Source organism: Podarcis cretensis (assembly GCF_951804945.1).
Source record: "Podarcis cretensis genome assembly, chromosome: 10".
Classification (NCBI taxonomy): Eukaryota; Metazoa; Chordata; class Lepidosauria; order Squamata; family Lacertidae; genus Podarcis; species Podarcis cretensis.
In genome coordinates this window covers 57,936,094-57,957,958 of record NC_137179.1, presented here as the reverse complement: position 1 = coordinate 57,957,958, position 21,865 = coordinate 57,936,094, and the positions used below count along the sequence as shown (strand labels likewise).

At 42.0% G+C, this 21,865-nt stretch overlaps 1 protein-coding gene across 6 annotated transcripts in view; it reads right to left on the bottom strand.

Moving 5' to 3' along the window:
- Positions 1–21,865, bottom strand: part of PTPRZ1 (protein tyrosine phosphatase receptor type Z1) — a 121,028-nt gene that overhangs the window by 82,572 nt on the left and 16,591 nt on the right. For all 6 annotated transcript variants that reach the window (XM_079994000.1, XM_079994001.1, XM_079994002.1 and 3 more), the window contains exon 2: positions 1,637–1,702. In XM_079994000.1, the coding sequence (XP_079850126.1) occupies positions 1,637–1,702 (66 nt within the window). The remainder of the gene's footprint in view (positions 1–1,636; positions 1,703–21,865) is intronic.

Here is a 21,865-nt window from a genome sequence, read left to right as displayed (position 1 = left end):
GAAGGAACAACAAAAATTGGCAAAAGAAATACAAGCAGAAAATAAGAGATGTAGAAAGGAAGTATCAGGTCTTAGAGATTGTATAGGCAATATAATAATCTCTTAGCCTTATTTCTTGATCATGTAAAGATCCTATGTTTTACACAATTTCAAAGTCTCTTCAGTCACATTGTAAGATACTATATCCACATTTATGTGATATAAATATAAGAACAAAAGGACTTCTTGCACAAATCAAACTCCAAAGGCATACTCAGTCCAAAAGAATAGTTTAATTGGGCTAGGCATAGAAACCTTTGTCTCCTAAGAGGAAATGACTATGCCCAAGAGATGGCTTTGTATCTGAACACCTCAGCTGAGGTGTCTTGAGATTTTAATCATTTAGGAACTGTAGACAATGAGTTCATCCACTGCATATTATCCAGTTGCAGGTCTGAACACCAAGGAAAGGAAAAGATCTGCAGGTGTGCAGTAGAAGCCCTTGGGCTATAAAAACAGCTGTAAAGTAGATCTGCCAATGCTTCGCGAGCTGAGGGGAAATTTTGTCCTCTCTTGAATGCATGCTGAAATCCTGTGCGAAGCCTACCTATAATAATTCTTTAGCAGGGTTTTTATCTCCCATGTTTGTATGCAGAACAAAGATTAGGAAGGAAGACATAGGTCACAGACAGTTTGAGCATGACTGCACCCCAACAATATATTGGGCCTCCAAACTCTGTGAGTTTAATCTAATTTAGTCACTTCTTTTGCACCTTTTTTGTGAATGTCTCCAGAAAAAGTTGAAATTGGGCATCAGCCTAACTGCTTTCTGATTTATAGGATGGTGACTTGGACCACTACTGAAGCACTTAAAGGCCCATTCCACCCATCACACTAAGCCAAACTATGGCAGTAAATGCACAATCATGCAGGTAAAGAGGTAAAGAATCCCTGACAATTAAGTCCAGTCGTGGGTGACTCTGGGGTTGCGACGCTCATCTCACTTTACTGGCCAAGGGAGCCAACGTTTGTCCACAGACAGTTTTTCCGGGTCATGTGGCCAGCATGACTAAGCTGCTTCTGGTAAACCAGAGCAGTGCATGGAAATGCCATTTACCTTTCCGCTGGAGCAGTACCTATTGATCTACTCACACTTTGACGTGCTTTCGAACTGCTAGGTTGGCAGGAGCTGGGACCGAGCAACGGGAGCTCACCCCATTGCAGGGATTTGAACCGCCGACCTTCTGATCGGCAAGTCCAGAGGCTCAGTGGTTTAGACCACAGTGCCACCCGCATCCCTATCATGCAGGTACTCAGAATAAAAACCACATTGGTTTCACACTTCCCCTGGTCCCCCTGCTGACTCAACTTTAGAAAGTTATTCGTTCATCTTCAATAAGGAATCCAACAGAAGAGATGAGAAAGTTCCTCTCTAGTTTCACATTCAGGGACTGAACTTCAGGTTTTGTTTTTAGGAAGGGGAAATCCAAGTACAAGACCAAATACAGAATACTCCCTGATCTCTTCATGCTTTTAGTAGCTAAGATTTAATCTATGTGGGAGCACATTTTTACCCAGTTGATTCAGTTTGCATTGTAAAGACAGTTTGCTTATTTATAATAACAGACCGTCATAAAATATCGAATGGTACCCTTACCTGAATAGGACCAGTCAACCTCTTCAATAATTTTGCGTTGCTGTCTAATGTATCCAGAAACAAATTCTAAAATAAACAAGCAATAATAAAACATGTCAGCATCAAGTAGTACAGAGACAAAATAGAAAAGAAACAGCATCAGTGTCAATGTGCTACCTTTGTCCTATATTCACACAATATCGAAACATAATTAACATAAGTTGTGCAGTGGTAAATTCTGAAGTGCAGGCAGTCTTCATGACAAGCCACACACTCATAGCCAATCTTCTTCTAAGGCTATGCAGCAAAAATGAATTTTTGACCTACAGTATCTGTTTATTTAAAAGCTTTTTATGCACCATTTAATAATTCAAAAATCCCCAAGCAGTGTGCAGTCTAAAAAACAATATTTTAAAAATACACAATGCTGTATATTTTTAAAATACGCAGTGAGACAGCAGTATAAAAGAGCATGAAAACATATGAAAGTGAATAAAACAGAAATTTGGAAGATTCAAACACACAAACACACAAAATAAGAGCCAATGTCATGGGTCAGGGAAAGCCTGGGCTAAAAGAGAAGCTTTCACAAGAAACCTGATGCAACTGATTGGTCCAGCAAAGGGCATTCCACAATACAGGGGCAACAGCAGAAAATACCCATTTCTGGATTTCTGCACTATGAGATTCTGCATGGGGCAGTGCCATAAAAAAAATTTCCCAAGATGCCCAAACTGATCTTACAGGTCTATGTAGGGGCAAGCAGTATTTGTTCACTCCTTCCTCTTTGCTTATCATCTAGGCTGATGAATAGTTCCGGTATACTCAAAAGCTTGCTCATTGTTTTGTGACTGATTAATTGGTCATCATAAAGGGGGGTTTGATTTTTTCCCCGAATTGCTAATCATAAGCCAGCAATTTCAGGCTGTACAATTAAAATTTTTATTATTATTTTCATACACTTTATGCTTTTAAGAGAGAGAAAATCTCAAAGTGGTTTACAACACATTAAAACATCAAGTAAAAGAAACACAGAACAAAACATTACTGAAGAAAGTCAAATATAAAATATACATTCAGAGCAACGTAAATAAGTAATAGGAAACAAAAATATCATCTTAAAGATTTAAAAACAAAACATTACAAAGGAGGTCGAAGTTGATTTGGTACTCGTAAACAACAAACCTGCTTCCCCTCAACCCGTGCCCCAATGTCATATAATGTCTCCACAAATAAATTAATTCTCCACAAACTGCTGAAGCTGTATAACCTCCCTGTAAACTTTGTGCAAACAAATAAGGATAAACAGGTAAAAGTGTAGAGGAAACAGGAAGTCCGGATGTGTGAAGCAGACAGCTTGAAGAACAGCAAAGCTGTTTTGCTAGAAAATTTACAAAACTTATAAAGGAAATTTTTTATTCAATATCTCACCTATAGCGACAGTGAAATAAATAAAAAACAGTGGAAGCTTAAGGGTGCCCAGGTCACCTTCTGTTGGGTAGTTATCATTAGGAGAAAACATAACATGGTTGTGCTTGGCAGAGCATCTCAACATGCAGACATAGAGAGGGAAGAGCTATGGAGAGGCAAAGACTGCTTAGTTTGGCACAAACCTTTCCAAACATTCCTTGTAGGCTTTCCCTTGTGTGTAATGAACATGTTTCAACAATTAATATATTTAGCTATAATTGATATAATAGCTGTGGTTTGTGTTGGCATAGTTACAATGGCACACTCTTGCTTGGCAAGTGAGGCAAACTCATATTGCTAAATGCCTGTCAGTTATAATTTCCTTAGGATCCATAAATTGGGTTGTTAATTTAATTAATAACTAGATTAATCTAAATATTTAATTTAGGCTAAATATTAATTAAAACTAGGAAGTTTTTCCATGATAAAGCTGAGAAACTGAAAGGAGCACATTAATCTAGCTGCTCTTGGAGGACGCTGATTTTCTAGAAAGTTTAGGCCCTGTTTTGTCGCAGAAACTGCTTTGGTGGCCCTGGATGATGACCTCTGTCGGGGGAGAGACAGGAGACATGTGTCCCTGTTAATTTTCCTCGACTTCGCAGCAGCTTTCGATACCATCAACCATGGTATCGTTCTGGAGCAGCTGTCCAAGTTGGGGTGAGTGGCACCGGTTTGAGTATATAGTACCACTACTGACCCAACTACACGGGCTGCCAGGCCAATTCAAAGTGCTGGTTCTGAACTATAAAGCCTTAAACGGCTCAGGACCACAATACAGTGGTACCTTGGGTTACAAACGCTTCAGGTTACAGACTCCACTAACCTGGAAGTCATACCTCGGGTTAAGAACTTTACCTCAGGATGAGAACAGAAATCGTGCAGCGGCGGTGGGAGGCCCCATTAGCTAAAGTGGTACCTCAGGTTAAGAACAGTTTCAGGTTAAGAATGGACCTCCGGAACGAATTAAGTTCTTAACCTGAGGTACTGTGCCTCAAGGACTGGCACTTCCCATATGAAGCAACCCAGACCCTTTGATCATCTTCTGAAGCCCTTCTTCATGTTAGTTCCAGAGAGTGGCAACACAAAAACAAATATTTTCTGCAGTGGCTCCCTGTGTGTGGAATGCTCTCCCCAGGAGACTCGCCTGGCACCTTTATTACATAACTTTAGGTACCAAGTGAAAATGTTTCTCTACAACCAGGCCTTTGTCTTATTAACATTCTATGTTCTTTTAAAATGTGTTTTTGGGAGGACAGTTATTGGTTATTGTTTGGTTTGGTTTGATCGTGTATTTTGTGTTATCATTTTGTATGTTTATGTTGTGATCTTCAGATAAACGGTGGTACAGTGGTACCTCGGGTTAAGTACTTAATTCGTTCTTAACCTGGAACTGTTCTTAACCTGAAGCACCACTTTAGCTAATGGGGCCTCCTGCTGCTGCCGCTGCGCCGCCGGAGCACAATTTCTGTTCTTATCCTGAAGCAAAGTTCTTAACCTGAGGTACTATTTCTGGGTTAGTGGAGTCTGTAACCTGAAGCGTATGTAACCCGAAGTACCACTGTATAGAAATTTAATTAATTAATTAATAATATAAGATAGTTTATGAAGAGTGCTGCTGCTATGCACTTTAGTCCAATGTAATTCCATTAATAAAACAACATGGGGAACATAAACTGAAATTTCGTTTGATATTATAGGTATATTTTAAGTCGTCAGAAATATGGCAACGCAGGTGATGCACTTGTGGTAATAGGAACATACTCTATCAGTGTGTTTTGTTTTAAAACAAACTTTTAGTCAATTAATTCTTATTGTATTTTAAAACAAACTTAAATGGTGTGCATTTAGGCTACTAAAAGGGAGTGGCTAGGGGGAGAATGTCTCACCAGTGGTTAAAAACCTACTCTGTATGCCAGCCCTTAGCCAGACAAAATTCATTGTGAAAGCAGCTCAAATTCAAAAATGCACTTTTAAAATAAAACTGATTAAACAAATTTAACTGTAGAAAAAATAACTGTTCGCAGCTGCATGTTATGTATTATTTTGTTGTAACATTCAGAGTACTACTCCTTTCTTATAAGTTTATAGTAGTTTTTACAAATCTATCTAACAAAGGCTCAACATTTCCCATCATGTTCAGTTTGATGAACAAAAATGTGGCTTGTGGGATATGCTAGTTGCAGTCCACACACACCCAGCAGGGGCCGGTATTTGTAATATGTACATGTGTTAGGAAGTACTGGGAGAATTCTCTATGGATTTTCCTTCTAACACACACATAACTGGATCAAACAGAATCTACTGAGAAAAAGACCACTTATACTGGGTGTTTTTAGTAATCAATTCATTGCCTAAGTTCATTGATTACCCATTTGTTTTCAAGATAAATGTAAAGTTCTTATGCTAACGTTTAAAGTCCTGAATGGTCTAGGTTCAGAGTTTTTGCAAGACCAACTGTACCCATATGAACCTTACCAGGGCCCTAATATTAACCTCAGAGATCCTGCTGTCTGGCTCTCCACTGAAGTCAACTAGGCTAGGAGATACTGCGGACTTTTCAATGGTTTTTCTACTCTTGTAGACTTCTCTCCACCAAGCGCTCCACTTTGCCCCACTTCCTAAATTCATTTCGCCAAACTTTTTATTGATCTTATTGCTGCCCCATGTGTGTTTTTAATCTGATGTTGTGTTTATTATGTTTCTTTACTGCAAGCTAACTTGGGAGGGCTTGTTGTAAAGGTGGACAGAAATATAATTTTAAATTGACAAAGGGCGATTTTGGAGCAGCACACATATATTCCAGAACTTTGCTTCATGAAAGCTCAAGTGTGCACCCAATGAGGCAGTTGCAACAAGACAGAGGCCCCAGCTCGAACCTCAGCTTATGTATCTTCTCCACCTGAGCTGCCCACTAGCAGGTGAAGAGTCCAACTGCGTGGAATCTGTTTCTGTACCTCTGACTTCAATCCTCTCCTGGTCCTGGAACACAGTGGAGCAGGAGAGTTGTGGGCAGGAAGAGGAGGTGTGGAAGACCCTGACTCTATACCAGGCTTACTTATTTCTCCCTCCTTCTGCATGGGTTCTTCACTCTTCTGTCCTGCAGCTTCTCCCAGGCTCCCCCAGATCACTGATACCTTCGTCCAAGTCAGTCTCCAATCTTGATTCTCCTGGTGCCCACTTATTGGTATCCAGCCACAACTCCTCAGTTTCCAGCCAGTCCTAGACACATGCCTTTGGTGGCTTCAGTCCCACCAAATATGGAGAAACAAAGTAACAACTATACACTGTTACTGTTTCGACACTGCTCACCCACAGGCAACTGCTAGGCTTATAAATACACATTGAGTTTGAGCATTGACCACAGCAAGTTAATATTACAGAATCAAAACAGAGGTAAATGAAGCAATCCAAATCTATCCGTAAACCTTCAGAAAGTGAGATAAATATGCTACCTTGAGGGTCCTGGGTCTATCCATGGCCCTACTAAAGCCATACAAAATATAACCAAAATCTAAAAGATTATAGGGACGCCACAGTGCTATCAAAACTCAGGTATATTTTTCTCTACAAAGGTACAGTATTTGAAACAACCAACATAGACATAAACTTTGCTTTTCAGTACTATGTCACCCTTTTACTAACACAACAGCAAAAACATTTACAACATCTCATGGTACTGACATAACAAGAAAGTCTCATTTTGGTTTGTTGAATCAAATAATGGAAGCCATGACCTTTCTTCAATTGTCATCTTGTACTCTATTTATCCCTCTATTTAAACAGGAAGCTCTTTGGTGTAGAGACACTCTCTTACAGGCTTCAGATTAGCTAACTGTAAACAGAAAGGTCATAGCAGTGTTGCGCTAAGCTATCCATGTTCCACAGCCAGATAGAAATAGTCTTGGAAAGACCCAATAACTTTCTGCAACTAGAAAATGGAACCTTTATTGAGAAAGTGTGGGACATACCATTACGGTTTTGTAAATAGCAACTATGAGGATCAGCTAGATCTAGGAGAGAATTTTGACCCACTCCAGCCCATATCCTGCCCCCTCCCACAAATACCCTCTGTCCCATCAAACCAGCTGTCAGGATGGAATGTAGACCTGCAGTTTAGTCCATAGTCGGCTGGCAGGTTCAATTATATTTTGGGGTTTTACCTCCATCTGGAAGCATGCTATGTTATCGGCATGGCAAAGCCCTACAAAAGTCTTAGGGTGTGTTCATATGACTGCTTTAGCATGCAGCTGTGCTTTTCCTTGTGCATTTCACAGCTCCCCACCACCACCAAGCTGTTCACATCAGTAGACCTTTATTAGGAATGGCTTAAGGGACGCGGGCGGCGCTGTGGGTTAAACCACAGAGCCTAGGACTTGCCGATCGGAAGGTCGGCAGTTCGAATCCCCATGATGGGGTGAGCCTCTGTTGCTTGGTCCCTGCTCCTGCCAACCTAACAGTTCGAAAGCACGTCAAAGTGCAAGTAGATAAATAGGTACCACTCTGGCGGGAAGGTAAATGGCGTTTCCGTGCACTGCTCTGGTTCACCAGATGTGGCTTAGTCATGCTGGCCACATGACCCGGAAGCTGTACGCCGGCTCCCTCGGCCAATAAAGCGAGATGAGCGCCACAACCCCGGAGTCAGTCATGACTGGACCTAATGGTCAGGGGTCTCTTTACCTTAAGGACTGCAATCACTGTGAAGATGGTTTGAGAAATCACACCATCAAAGGGTAACGTTTTCTAACAAAGCAAAGGATGCATATTGATTTTGGATAACATCCTGTGAACACAGATTAAAAACCCAGTGCAGGAAATAGGAGTGTGGGGACCCAGCCTCAGTCTTTGCAAGCTAGCCCAAGTTCACTTTCTTCTCCTTGAGGCAGCATGCTGGGAATATGATGCCAGAAACATTGATGAACAGGCAGAATATCAGTCAAGTAGGAATGAAACTGGTCTTATGAGACATGCTTATGTTTTTACTTTATGTCAATTGGATGCAAATGGAAAATTAGATGTTTATCTGACCCTCTTATTCTCCACCAACTTTTCAGTACATTTCTCAAATCAATTATCTCATTCAGCCTGACAGCAAAAAGAAAGGAGGTGGGGGTGGGTTGAAAAACCCCTATTTAACTATTTGTGCTGGTGAAATATTGTGCAGATCATAATGTAGAGAGAGGAGATCCAGGAGTCAAAATGGAGGAGACTTTATTTAAACAATGCAATTCACATTTTATAGTGTGGCCACAGACCTGGTTAAAAAACAACAACCACTGCCACTTCTGAAATAGAAATCTTTTACTCTTCACTGCTCTGATTAACTTGGCTATATGAATGCAAAGCAGGTCTTGACAGCTTTCCATGAAAACAGCCAACCCTTTTCATGGGTTAACTCCATTATAACTTCCCTTTATACTTTGAACAGATTGCCATGGACACAGATTCAGAACTCAACCATTCACACCAGGTCTCTGAAAGTTTACACAAGTCTACAGAGTGAACAAAGCCAATAGTTTACTAGCACAATCTTTCTGATATATCTTCTGCAACATTTCCCGCTGTCTCTGAAGACAAAGTTCCGGTTAAATTATTAATATTAACCAAGATGAAAGGTTTGTAATTTTCTCTGAAGTTCATAACACCTAGTTGTATGGAAGCGATAATATATTTCTCAAATTATACCATATTTCAATAAATAAAAATTGTGGTACTTGATGTGTTCTGCTCAATAAATAATGCTTTTTGTCATATATGGGAGGAGACAAAGCTCTATAGTTGCTGTTTTAGTGGAATATTCACTGCTGGGAAACAGAAAAACCTGCAAATTTTTGAGGAAAAGAATGACGGTGACCACTTGAAGGTGGGGTGAAAGGTGAGACATAGGTGAGACAATATTGCTTCTGGACACTATATGTGTGTTAATACAGGAGTAATGTGTGAAGAAAGAGCTTGTTCTGCAGCAGAAAAACATGTGTTGAGATGCACCTATACGAAGCCCAAGATTTGGTATTCAAGTTTCATATTATTTTCATATTCAGAATTCACCTCTATGCACTTCATCAACAAACAAGCAATTTGTGTTTTTTTTTTAATTCCCACACCATTTGGAAGGCACACAGAAATATTCTGCTTATAGCAAAGCCTCAAAATGTGGAAACGGTGCCAATATTTGCATTATCATAAAAGAGGCATCTTGTTTATTCCTTAACCAAAGCAATCTGGGGCTCTTATTCTACTGGAGTCATTTTCCCTTTTACAAAGCTCATGGGTTTTAATAAAGGCTCCTTTTTTTTCATCTGGAATCTAATTTTGTAGCATACAAAGCTAATTATGGAGCTAGTGTATTTGCCTTTGATCTCAAAGGCTGGAAATTTACTAGGCTCGGGGTTAATTACTACTTTCTATCACAAGCCTTAAAAAAAAAACCTTCATAAGTCAAGGGTAGATGTAACTATTCTAATCATATACCCTCATAGGAACAGAATCCACAGTATACAAAAAAAGCCACTAATTAACACGAACAGCTAAAAAAAACACTGAACACAAACAAGCAGCATTTACACCTTCAGAATAGTTCCCTTCTTGGTATTAATTGCTAGATCGTGACTTTTAGTAGAGAGAATGCTTGAACTGATGCATTTAACAAATTTGCATTTACTAACTTCTTGCTTTTCCTATCCAGAGTAGTATCTGCCCTTCCACCTTTGCATAGGTGTATTATGTCTTCATTTAAATTTGTTTGAGCAGTTATAATCTGAAGATGGCTCTTAAAATGGCATAAACACCCTGCCTTGGACAGCTGCAGTAAAATTGTACACACGGTTCTGAAGAGCTATTAACTTTGTGTCATAGGCTCCTCCCAGCCACAGTCTGGCTGGCTTTCCCCCATTTCACATCCATTCTCAGCACTGAAAGCTTCCTTTCCCTGGTCCTCTTTCCCTTCCTTCTTTCCTCTCATTTATACCCCTAGGGAGTAAATCCAGAGATTTCTGCCTGTGAAATTACCTTTCTCACTTGATTCTTTCTAGCTGTGAGTTAACCTTTCCTTAACGCTCATACAGAGGAAACGTGGATGCCAAAGCCATGCTATAGCTTCAGCAAATATTAATAAAAAGTGGTACAGAGGCTAAATGTTTAGGAGTAAAGAGGGGTAATCTCTCAGTTTGCACATCTTGTGTAAGACTTAATTGAACAGCTTCTTGCAAGTATTCTGACCCTCACCTCTCTTTTACACCATACTCAGAAAATATGTGGTTACGGGTGGTTTTTTCTTTTTACATTTTAAAAATAAAAATGCATATATATTCCCCCCCCCCCGAAACTAATAATGCACACAAGTTTATTTTTTAAAACCAGATATGACTTGCAACAGCATGTGTATTTAGGGATATTTAGGGGCAGCCAGTACTATCTGGACCCAAAGTATTCGCTTAAGGACCCAAGAGAAACTGGAAGGAAATCTCAAACCCTTGTAAAAAGATTTTTATTTTTATTTTTATATGTGTTGGAAGCTGCCCAGAGTGCCTGGGGTAACCCAACTTAATTCATTCTGGAGGTCTGTTCTTAACCTGAAACCGTTCTTAGCCTGAGATACCACTTTAGCTAATGGGGCCTCCCACTGCCACAGTGCAGCTGCCATGCAATTTCTGTTCTCATCCTGAGGTAAAGTTCTTAACCTGAGGTACTACTTCCGGGTTAACGGAATCTGTAACCCAAAGTGTTTGTAACCTGAGGTGTTTGTAACCCGAGGTACCACTGTAATTTTTAACGTACGTTTTGGCATTGTCACCCACAGCTGCAAAGTCATCTAGCTTACGTATAGATGTTCACAAAACTGTTTGTACCCTCTGTGATATTTATTCCATAAATAAGGTAAAGGTAAAGGTACCCCTGCCCGTACGGGCCAGTCTTGACAGACTCTGGGGTTGTGCGCCCATCTCACTTAAGAGGCCAGGGGCCAGCGCTGTCCGGAGACACTTCCGGGTCACGTGGCCAGCGTGACATCGCTGCTCTGGCCAGAGCCAGAGCCAGAGCCAGAGCCGCACACGGAAACGCCGTTTACCTTCCCGCTGGTAAGCGGTCCCTATTTATCTACTTGCACCCGGAGGTGCTTTCGAACTGCTAGGTTGGCAGGCGCTGGGACCGAGCAGCGGGAGCGCACCCCGCCACAGGGATTCGAACCGCCGACCTTTCGATCGGCAAGCCCTAGGGTGCTAGCAATTGACAACAAGCACTCAGTTCACTCGGATTGTTAGGACCAGCTAAGCAACTGCATAAATTCCCTGAATGAGGCATATTGGCAATATACACAGTGATGGAATAGCACAAAACACTGAGTTACATAGTGACCGAAACAATATTGCAGGTGAAAAATATACAGTGGTACCTCAGGTTAAGTACTTAATTCGTTCCGGAGGTCCGTTCTTAACCTGAAAGTGTTCTTTAACCTGAAGCACCACTTTAGCTAATGGGGCCTCCTGCTGCTGCCACGCCGCCGGAGCCCAATTTCTGTTCTTATCCTGAAGCAAAGTTCTTAACCTGAAGCACTATATCTAGGTTTGCAGTATGTGTAACCTGTAGTGTATGTAACCTGAGGTACCACTGTATGGGCAAACATTTAGATTCAAGCACTGGACAGGCCTCGTTTTCAATCTTGGCAATGCAAAGCCTATTCTTGCCATGTCTGCGGAAAACAAAGGTGCTACTAAATTAATAATAAAAGATAGATCAAGATAGAATTAGATTTGCATGCCTGATATTATGCAGCTGACTTCATTAAGTCATTGGTTTAGTTTTATGAAGCAATGCAATGTTTTGAACAATGTACCTTTCATTCAAAGTAATTTCCAACAAGAAAAGAAAGGGGGTGGCAGTTCCTATGGTAGAGCAGGAAATGACTATAAGGTTATTGACATCTAATCAATAGATGGAGCTTATAATAATGTAATGGAAAAAAATCAGGCATGCAAGCTGAATTTTTAAGATTATTGTTTCATTATTAAGTGTCATTATACAGTGCAACCTAATGGCATCTTTGGAGGAGAAAAATATTTCACGTGGCAATTAATAAATCTAAATTAAAAGATGTTTTATAGGCTTTTAGGCTTTAAAAAAGTGAGTGAAACAGGACCCCAAGGCCAAAGAAAATATGAAATTAACCAGCTTATATACACTGGGCTTCCACTTATAAGATTCTGTCAAGATGTGACTCTTAGATGGCTCTATAATCCTTGACTGGCCTTTTTTAGTTATTTACAAAATACTTTCCCCACTTTTAAGTCCCAGATACTCAAAAAGCAGCTAACAAGGGTCATTGTTCACACTGTTCTTTAAAAGTTTTATTTGCATCTTCTTTATGTTAGAAAAGCTTGTTTCATCCCTGAAGTATATATATCAACATTTTTTAATAAGGAAAATGTCTCTGTGTGGTGGACTTCCCATGTCATTCTCTGTATTTAAAACTTTCTGTTGCAATTATCACAAGCTTGCATTTCACCACATTCTAGTCGCCATTCTAGCCACATTCTAGGCTTTAAAGTTTCTAGTATAATATTCCAGACATTTGGGATACAGCGACCAAGTTGGCATGTAAAAACCACTCACTGTAATTCAGACACTGGCAGAGCTTGCGAGGAAATGAGGGAGAAGTAATCAACTTGTGTCAATAATATCTGTTGGCAGGGTGCAATGAACCCTCAATGTGGGAGGGGGGGCAGAGGAGGCTAAATGTGGCAGTGGGGATCCTCCCGAGTGTGAGAGAGGAGCCACCGGCCACTGAAGCCGCTCCACGCATGGTCTCCTTCTGATGATGTGACAGTACAAATATCCTTGCAGCACACATATGACATCACACGTGTGACATGCACCAGGCACATGACAACACACACACAATGCTTGCTGGGCCTCCTCAATCCTGGGTGTGAGACGGTGCCGCACACCTGTGTGGTTGGTCATCAGCATTGGCCTCGGCTGGCTGCAGGGACTGACAAGATTGCCTGACAAAATGTAAAACTTTATTGAGCCAATTGGGGTTTGGTGGGTGGGTGATGATCTGGTGGTGGACGCGGTAGGGCCAGGCTTCTGTGGGATCCACCAGCGGGGCATATAGCCAGTTGTGCTTCCAGCACACAGCACAGTTGTCCCGCCTGCCCCTTCTCTGTGTTGTGGCTGCACAGAGGTAGGCAGGCAGCTCATATATATGGCCTTGCTGTGGAATTATTCAGTCGCCATATTCATAGCCAGGAAGTAATTTGCCTGCAGATGCATTGGGCCTGTTGGGGGGGGGGGGTTTGCCTTCTTTGTTGCAATGGCCACAACTTTTGGCAGAAAAAGGCATTGGATTGGATTCTTAGCCTAAAGCTGGGGGGTTGGGTAGCTAGGTAGTTGCCCCAACCCCAAAATCCAAGATAGAACTCAGGGTACTCCAGTAAAGGGGTCCAAGGTAGGGTTCTGTCCAAAAGCCTAGAGGGGGCTGGTGGGCCATAGAACACTGTGCAAAGTCTTGCAATTTCCCCACAATATGTTCTGAAAAGTTGACCTTAGCTGGAACAATCATTGCATATAACAGTGTGCAGTACGAAGACCATAAATATTGCATTTTATGATGTGGCTGTTGACTTTTAAATAGAATCGTAGAATCATGGAGCTCGAAGGGACCATGATAGTCAATCATTTTGTATGACAGGAACTATAGTCAAGTGCTTCCTGCCATGTCACAGCGCTGCGGCCTTGAGAAAAGTTACACCTCCCAAAATCCTCCTTTCTACTCAGCTATTAAATATACAGCACGTACCGCATCTGTAGATACTCCAAGTGTCAACCCGGTTCCTGATTTGATCCCAGAATGACCCGCTTTTCCTTAGGATGTCCCTGTTTTCATTTGAGAAGGTGCAGAGAGTTGGAGGGTGTGGAGTTATGCAGCCCCCCAAGCCAAGGAGATAAGCAACTATGTAACCTTTAGAAGACATCTGAATTTAGCCCTGCATAGGGAAGTTTAATGTTTTAATATTTTTTATACATGTTGGACTTCTGCCAAGCTAGCAGTTCGAAAGCATGTCAAAGTGCAAGTAGATAAATAGGTACCGCTCTGGCGGGAAGGTAAATGGCATTTCCATGCACTGCTCTGGTTCGCCAGAAACAGCTTTGTCATGCTGGCCACATGACCCGGAAGCTGTATGCCGGCTCCCTCGGCCAATAAAGCGAGATGAGTGCAGCAACCCCAGAGTCAGCCATGACTAGACCTAATGGTCAGGGGTCCCTTTACCTTTACCTTTTATACATGTTGGAAGCTTTCTAGAGTGGCTGGGGCAACCCAGTTAGATGGGTGGAGTATAAATATTATTATTATTATTGAATAGGAAGTCCCTATTTTAATCAGAGAAATGTTGGAGGATGTGCATCTGAACACCAAAATAAAAGGTAAAAGGTAAAGGTACCCCTGCCCGTACGGGCCAGTCTTGACAGACTCTGGGGTTGTGCGCCCATCTCACTTAAGAGGCCAGGGGCCAGCGCTGTCCGGAGACACTTCCGGGTCACGTGGCCAGCGTGACATCGCTGCTCTGGCGAGCCAGAGCCGCACACGGAAACGCCGTTTACCTTCCCGCTGGTAAGCGGTCCCTATTTATCTACTTGCACCCGGAGGTGCTTTCGAACTGCTAGGTTGGCAGGCGCTGGGACCGAGCAGCGGGAGCGCACCCCGCCGCAGGGATTCGAACCGCCGACCTTTCGATCGGCAAGTCCTAGGCGCTGGGGCTTTAACCCACAGCGCCACCTGCGTCCCGAACACCAAAATACTGTATGTGATAACATCCCATCTCTCACAGCAAAGTGGAGGTGGCTTGACATATAGAGAACTGAACTTTTTTACTTGCTCTGGTTCACGTGCTGCAGCTGCTGCATCATGTGAACATTAGGATTCATTGTTCTGGCCTGCAGCATAGTCAATGCCTCATGGAAGTCCAGCTGGGACACAATAGCTATAAACATCAGCCAATAAAAAAGCAGTGAATTAGTGTCATAGTTACATAAGTAAGACTTTTAAGAGGGTAACATATGCTTATTCCTTTGGATGATTAGCCCTGTTTCTGACACATAACAACACACTCCGTTCCTCATGCTATCTCCTGAGGCTTTCCCTGAGAGCTGAACAGTTTTCCAGGAAGCCATGTATCTTGAATGAACAGAAAATCAGCTTATTTAGAAATCATATATGCATGATACAGAGGAGTGTAAAATTATAACAAGTCATGCCAAAAACTAATGAAAGCAGAGCATTTCAGGAAGAAGGAAGCTTTCAGAACTTTGAAGAACATCTCAGGTTCTTAGGATTAATCCTAACAGCTGGCTCTCAAATCAAGCCCTATACATAATTCTAGGACTAGATTAAGGTAGGATTTTAAAATAGCTGTTAAACCCCCTTACACCAAGTTGAGGATAGCTTTTATATATTATTTTGCAGGAACAGAAACTTGATTTGAGCGAAGTATAAAATCAAGCATGTTTCATTTCCTCAGGGCTTGCATCTGTCATATTGAACAAATATGTACGTGACAGAATTACACATGGAACACACTTGCCCATGTGTGACATAATACCCATAGCTAATGATTTACTGAATCCATCAATGCAGTAGGCAATAAAGCACATATATTCCCCAGCCCATGTGCAAAGAATTTGGTACATTGCTTATACTAGCCTAGCCGAATTTGTTTTATGAGCAATTTGAAGATTGTGTTGAAAACTCATCCTTAAAGAGAATGTCAGTTGAGTTTTATAAGCAATACTTGGCACTTAAAAGTATCTTTCCCCCTTCTTTTCTGTGAGTTCTTCTTCTTCCAATTCAACAAACCTCATTCCAAGTATCTACTTCCAGATCAAACAGAAAGGCTGTAAGTACATCAAGGCATTGAAGACCTTGTTCCTTTCCTTTCTCAACACTACAATAAGCATGACCCCCTGCCAATGTCTGTAATAAAAGTCCAGGTCAAACGTTACAAACTCCCAACTGTTTTTCCCCATCCACCTAGATTCTCTGTGCCACATCCTGTCCAGTTCTTAATAGTGCTTCATCACTAGTAAGAGGTAATTTGAATCACAGCAATAAAGGGTTTACACCTTTTCATTGTTACCATATAATCACAGGCAGCGGTGAAGGCCAACTTGAATATTGGCGGAGTGCAGGTAAGCCCTACCCCACATAATCTATCACATGATGCAGTGCACACACACCATTTGAATGACAATGCCCATCAACTTTTGCGGAGCAGCCCCCTCAAATAGTTTATTGGGGGGCAAGACTCTAGAAGTTGGCTCCTATGATGACAGGAGATATACTAGGTGGCATTGAGGCCCCAAAAGCAAAATAAGGTCCAGATTTTGGTAATCATCAATTAGGTCACCTCAGCCTAAATGAATAAATAACAGAAAGAACCCAGTTCCACATCTGTTGTGATTACACAAGAATCTATTTTTTTCATTACTGAATCATGCCAGACAGCCCTGCCTTACTAAACCAGTGCTTAAAGGGTAGGTGGGGTGGGTGTGGATGGCTTCATTTCAAATTAGCACAGACTTCGTTTAGTCTGTTATCAACTCACCACCTTTATAGCTGTGTAAACTATTTGCTAACAAGCTTGAATTAGTGCATCCACAATGAAAAGAACCATGCTACCATGCGGCTTATTTCTATTCTCTAGCCTTGCCCAAGCCAGAGTTGCTTGTAAAGCTGTCAGAGACAGCAGGTTGTGGTTTATAAAGCCATATACAACTTGGGAGCAGGATACTGGGAAGATCATTCACCCCTTACAAACCCAGTTGATGGCTATGCTCTGCAGGCGAGGAAGGCCTCCTACAGATATCATCTTATGAAGACATCTGTTCCACACAATATAGGAATCAGGCCTTTAGTGTCATGGCATCCACTTTTTGGATTTCCCTCCCCTTAAATATTAAACCCTTCTGAAGGTATTTCTCTTCCAACAAGCCTTTTAAGTTGAGATGCAGTCTGCATCTGTATTGGAATTATTAAAAGAAGCTTTTACTGTTTTATTGCTTGTTATTTGCTGCCCTGGGCTCCTTTGGGAGGAATGGCAGGGTGTATATGCAATCAATCAATCCCAAGAGGGTTTTACAATAACGGGGGGGGGGGGGGGGGAATGGGATAGTTTTAGATCCACCTGAAAAGAAGTGGGATAGTGTTCTACACCACACCATCCCACTTTGAGAACTACAACAGGTACAAAATCGACCGACCGCATTTGTATAGCTATTGTAAACATTTGAATATTTGGGGGACATTTAGCACATTTGCACACATTCACAAGGGGACATAGTAAAGGTAAAGGTACCCCTGCCCGTACAGGCCAGTCTTGACAGACTCTGGGGTTGTGCGCCCATCTCACTTAAGAGGCCAGGGGCCAGCGCTGTCCGGAGACACTTCCGGGTCACGTGGCCAGCATGACATCGCTGCTCTGGCGAGCCAGAGCCGCACACGGAAACGCCGTTTACCTTCCCGCTGGTAAGCGGTCCCTATTTATCTACTTGCACCCGGAGGTGCTTTCGAACTGCTAGGTTGGCAGGCGCTGGGACCGAGCAGCGGGAGCGCACCCCGCCGCAGGGATTCGAACCGCCGACCTTTCGATCGGCAAGCCCTAGGCGCTGAGGCTTTAACCCACAGTGCCACCTGCGTCCCACAAGGGGACATAGGGATGTATAAATTTGTCTTTCCCATCCCCATGTTTCCTCTGAGGCTTGCGCTCTAGGAGATGACACCGTGAGTCAGAAAAACCTCCAGCAGATTGTTCACTGCAGTCACGTTGCCATGAAGGGGGAAGCTGGAGCTCCCTCTGTGCAGATAATAAAGACTACTGGCTCATGGTAGGAACATTTCTCTGCAAGATTCCTACAAAACAAATCCCACAGCAGACAGCATGATTCAGAAAAGGCACAGAAGCACTGAGAATTCAATAGCAGCAGCACCCCTAATCTTTTTGTATAGACCTACTGGCCGTGAATGAAGAAAGAGAATAATTCCTAAGCTAAACTTATTTGTACGAACACTTGAATGACAACTGTTGAGTCCATTTTGTATTCAGTTGCTGACTACTGAAGTTTGCTCTCTTGCCTTAACCAACAGATGCCAAACGCTGAAAACTCTCACGGAAAATGGTGATGCAGTGGTGCAGTAAACAACAGTTTTACAGAACAATTGACAACTTAATGTGAAAATTATTGTTTCCCTCAGTTGCTGTTGTTGTTGCAGTATCAGTACAATATGTGCTTGCAGCTCTTAAAAGTTTCAGGAGCCACATGCTTCTTTGAAACAGGTTACAGATGTTCATGGTTTATGAATTATATATTACATTTTTATTCCAGATTACTCCAATAGACTTCAGTGAGGCTGCCTGAAGTGTCCAGATTAATCTTTTTCACCTGAAAACACTTGAAAAATATTCCTTATTACATAACCCCCACAGTGATAAAACAGACGTTTAACAGGGGATGCTAAAACCCCTACAGAAATAAATGAAGTTGTTCGTGACAAACAGGGAGGGAAACGTTAACAGCCACTTCAGTCCCAATATGGTGGCATAATAAGCTCTAGGAAAGGCTATGAATAGATATTTATATATTTGTTATATTTTATCCCACTCTTTCTCCTGGGAACTCTGGGTGGTTAAATGCCTCTCATTCTCTCGCCCTTTATTCTCACAGCAACCTTGTGAGATGTGGTAGGCTGAGATATAGTGTCTAGCTCAAGGTCAGCCAGTGAACTTAATCTGAACCTAGTCTCCTTGGTTCTTCTGGGAAGAAAGAAGATGGCCTGTTTGGGACAGGGCTTTACTATACTGGAAGGAGCAAGTTTACTGATTGGAGGCACCCTTGGATCCAAGGAGCTTGAAGCTCAGGTGGCCTCGGTGGCTAGGAGAGCCTAGTTCCTGCTAAAGCACCTGAAGTATGTGTTTTCGGGACCTACTATATTAATGTAACTGTTTTTTTCTTTTAAAAAAATTATTTTTATTAAAGATTTTCTTGGTTTACTAAAGTACATGTCTTGTCTCTTTTTTCAGGTTGTACAGTCTCTCTTACAAATCAGTTACATTTGTTGTGGAGCATTAGTGTTGAGTAAAGGTGTCATGGAGGGACGCAGGTGGCGCTGTGGGTTAAAGCCTCAGCGCCTAGGGCTTGCCGATCGGAAGGTCGGCGGTTCGAATCCCCGCGGCGGGGTGCGCTCCCGCTGCTTGGTCCCAGCGCCTGCCAACCTAGCAGTTCGAAAGCACCCCCGGGTGCAAGTAGCTAAATAGGGACCGCTTACTGGCGGGAAGGTAAACGGCGTTTCCGTGTGCTGCGCTGGCTCGCCAGATGCAGCTTTGTCACGCTGGCCACGTGACCCGGAAGTGTCTCCGGACAGCGCTGGCCCCCGGCCTCTTGAGTGAGATGGGTGCACCAACCCCAGAGTCTGTCAAGACTGGCCCGTACGGGCAGGGGTACCTTTACCTTTACCTTTAAAGGTGTCATGGACTTTGAAGACACTCAAACTCAGAATGCAAGGGAGAGGCGACTTCCGGTTGACAGCGATCCGAGCGCAAGCGGGGATTTTCCCTCCTGGGGAATCCCGAGTTTTTCGGAGGATTGGGGGCGTCACAGGGCGCAGTGACCCCCTGAAGTAGTGTCAGGAGGGTGTCCTGACACTCAGGTTCCCGCAGGCAGCCGAAACGCGAACCTCCCGGCCGTCAGGTAGCTCTTATTAAGAGTGACGAGAACGGCGGGGGGGAGAGCGGGTTGCAGGGAGGCCATAGCTACCTCCGAGAAACGAAGCCCCGAGCTTGCAAGGAGAGCTCTCAATTCTCGATTTGGAAGGAATTCGGACTTAATTGGATATTAAGAAGATCATTGAAAACCAAGGAAAGTAACCGGAGGGAAAAATTGGAAGCTACGAGACCAGCTTTCCGTCCGCAATCAGCTTAGACGCATAGAAACAACAAAGCGCTTAAAGTGAAAGTAAGTTACCGCTCGCGGCTACTGTTTCTTCCCCCCTTTCAACTGAACAAAAAGAACCCTTTTTGGGAAGCTACCTGTTATTAAAGAAGATTTAAAGGAAAAGGGGGGACAGAGGAACAAGACGGAGTTGTTCAAGTCCTTTGGGGGGCTTGTGAAACTGACTTATTGCAATTTAGACTTTGGTGCGGTGGTGAAATAAAAACTGCGCAACAAAAGGGGATTTCCAGACTCCATTGTTAAAGTTATACAGGACTGTCTGATGTTTGCCGAGAAAAGAAGGTTCGTTTTAAACTGATCTGGACTGGCGCTTAGGACTAAACATAATTCGGCTCACTCTTTTGAAGACTTATCTTTTCTTTTTTTTCTTTTTTTCTTTTTTCTTTTTTTGGACGGCAATTTCTTTTTATTGAATAATTAAATATTTTGAGCAATTTAATACGGTTTGGAGATTTTGCCCCTAGTGGTCAGAAGATATATAACAATTTGTTTTTTACTTGCTTGGCTCTCCTCGGGATTTTTTCGGTTTTTTTTCTTGTCTTTTTTTCTGATAAACCTCTTGGCTTTGGGATTACCAATATATATAAATTTGGATTAGCCTATTTGGTGGCAGAAGATTTCTCATTTATATCGACTTTAAGGATTAGCCTAATTGGTGGCAGAAGATTGTTTTTGCTTCGTTTCGGATACCTTCCTTCTTTGGGTTCCCTCGAACTCCAGCAAATTGGTTAAAGTTGGGTCATATCCAAACAAATACCAGCATTGATGGAATAGCCAAATTGGTGGCAAGAAGACGTTCATAGACAATTTGAATTTGTGGAGTTTAAATTGAAACTGTATTTGATTATTTCGATTATATTGAGACTTGGGACTGGGCTGATGATTTTTGTTTTTTTTCTTGATCTGAATTTTGGAAAAAAGTGTCATTTATATATTTGAGATATAGAACTGTTTGGAGGGGGACACAGTATAATTTAAGGCTCAGATCCAACGGAATTTAGAAAGTAAGGAGAGGGAGAAAATGTCTCAGAAGAAAGCTGGGGAAGGAGGAACACCGGGAGAGAGAAGGGGTTCAAAACCTGAGGCAGATTTCAAATCAGAAATTTTAAAAATGTTTGCAGAAATTAGACAAAGTGAAAAGAATTTGGAGGACAAATTAGAACATGTAAATACTAGAATCGAACAGGTGGATAACAAAATAGGTAAAATGGACCAAAAGATTGATGATACAGTAAAAGAGTTGAAAGGTCAAATTAAAGAAGTTAGTAAGAGAACACAATCGGTTGAGGAAGGATTAAAAAAGACAAAAGTGGAGATAAAAGAAGTTAAAAAAGAAGAGGAGAAGATGAAAATGGGAATTTCAGAAATGACTAAAACACAGGAGGAGTTATGGGATGCAATCTCCATGAATGAATTGAGACAACGGGAGGTGAACCTAAGATTGAGGGCAGTTCCAGAGGTTCAAGGAGAAGATATAAAAGATAAATTAATAACTGAAATTGCTCAATGGCTGGAATTACAAAAAGAAGACGTAGAGAAGAGAGTTCAAAACGCATTCAGGATGAGAGTAAGGACAACCAAGGCAAGGAAAGTTATAGGAGATTGCCTGATCACTTTTAAAGATAAAGACATGAGGAATTTAATACTCCAAAAAAATAGAGAGAAACGATTGAATATTGATGGGAGTTACATAACTATTTTCAAAGATATACCGGTTAGATTGTTGAAACGGAGAGACCCTTACAAACCATTGGTCCAAATTTTGAAGAAAAACAAGATTGAATT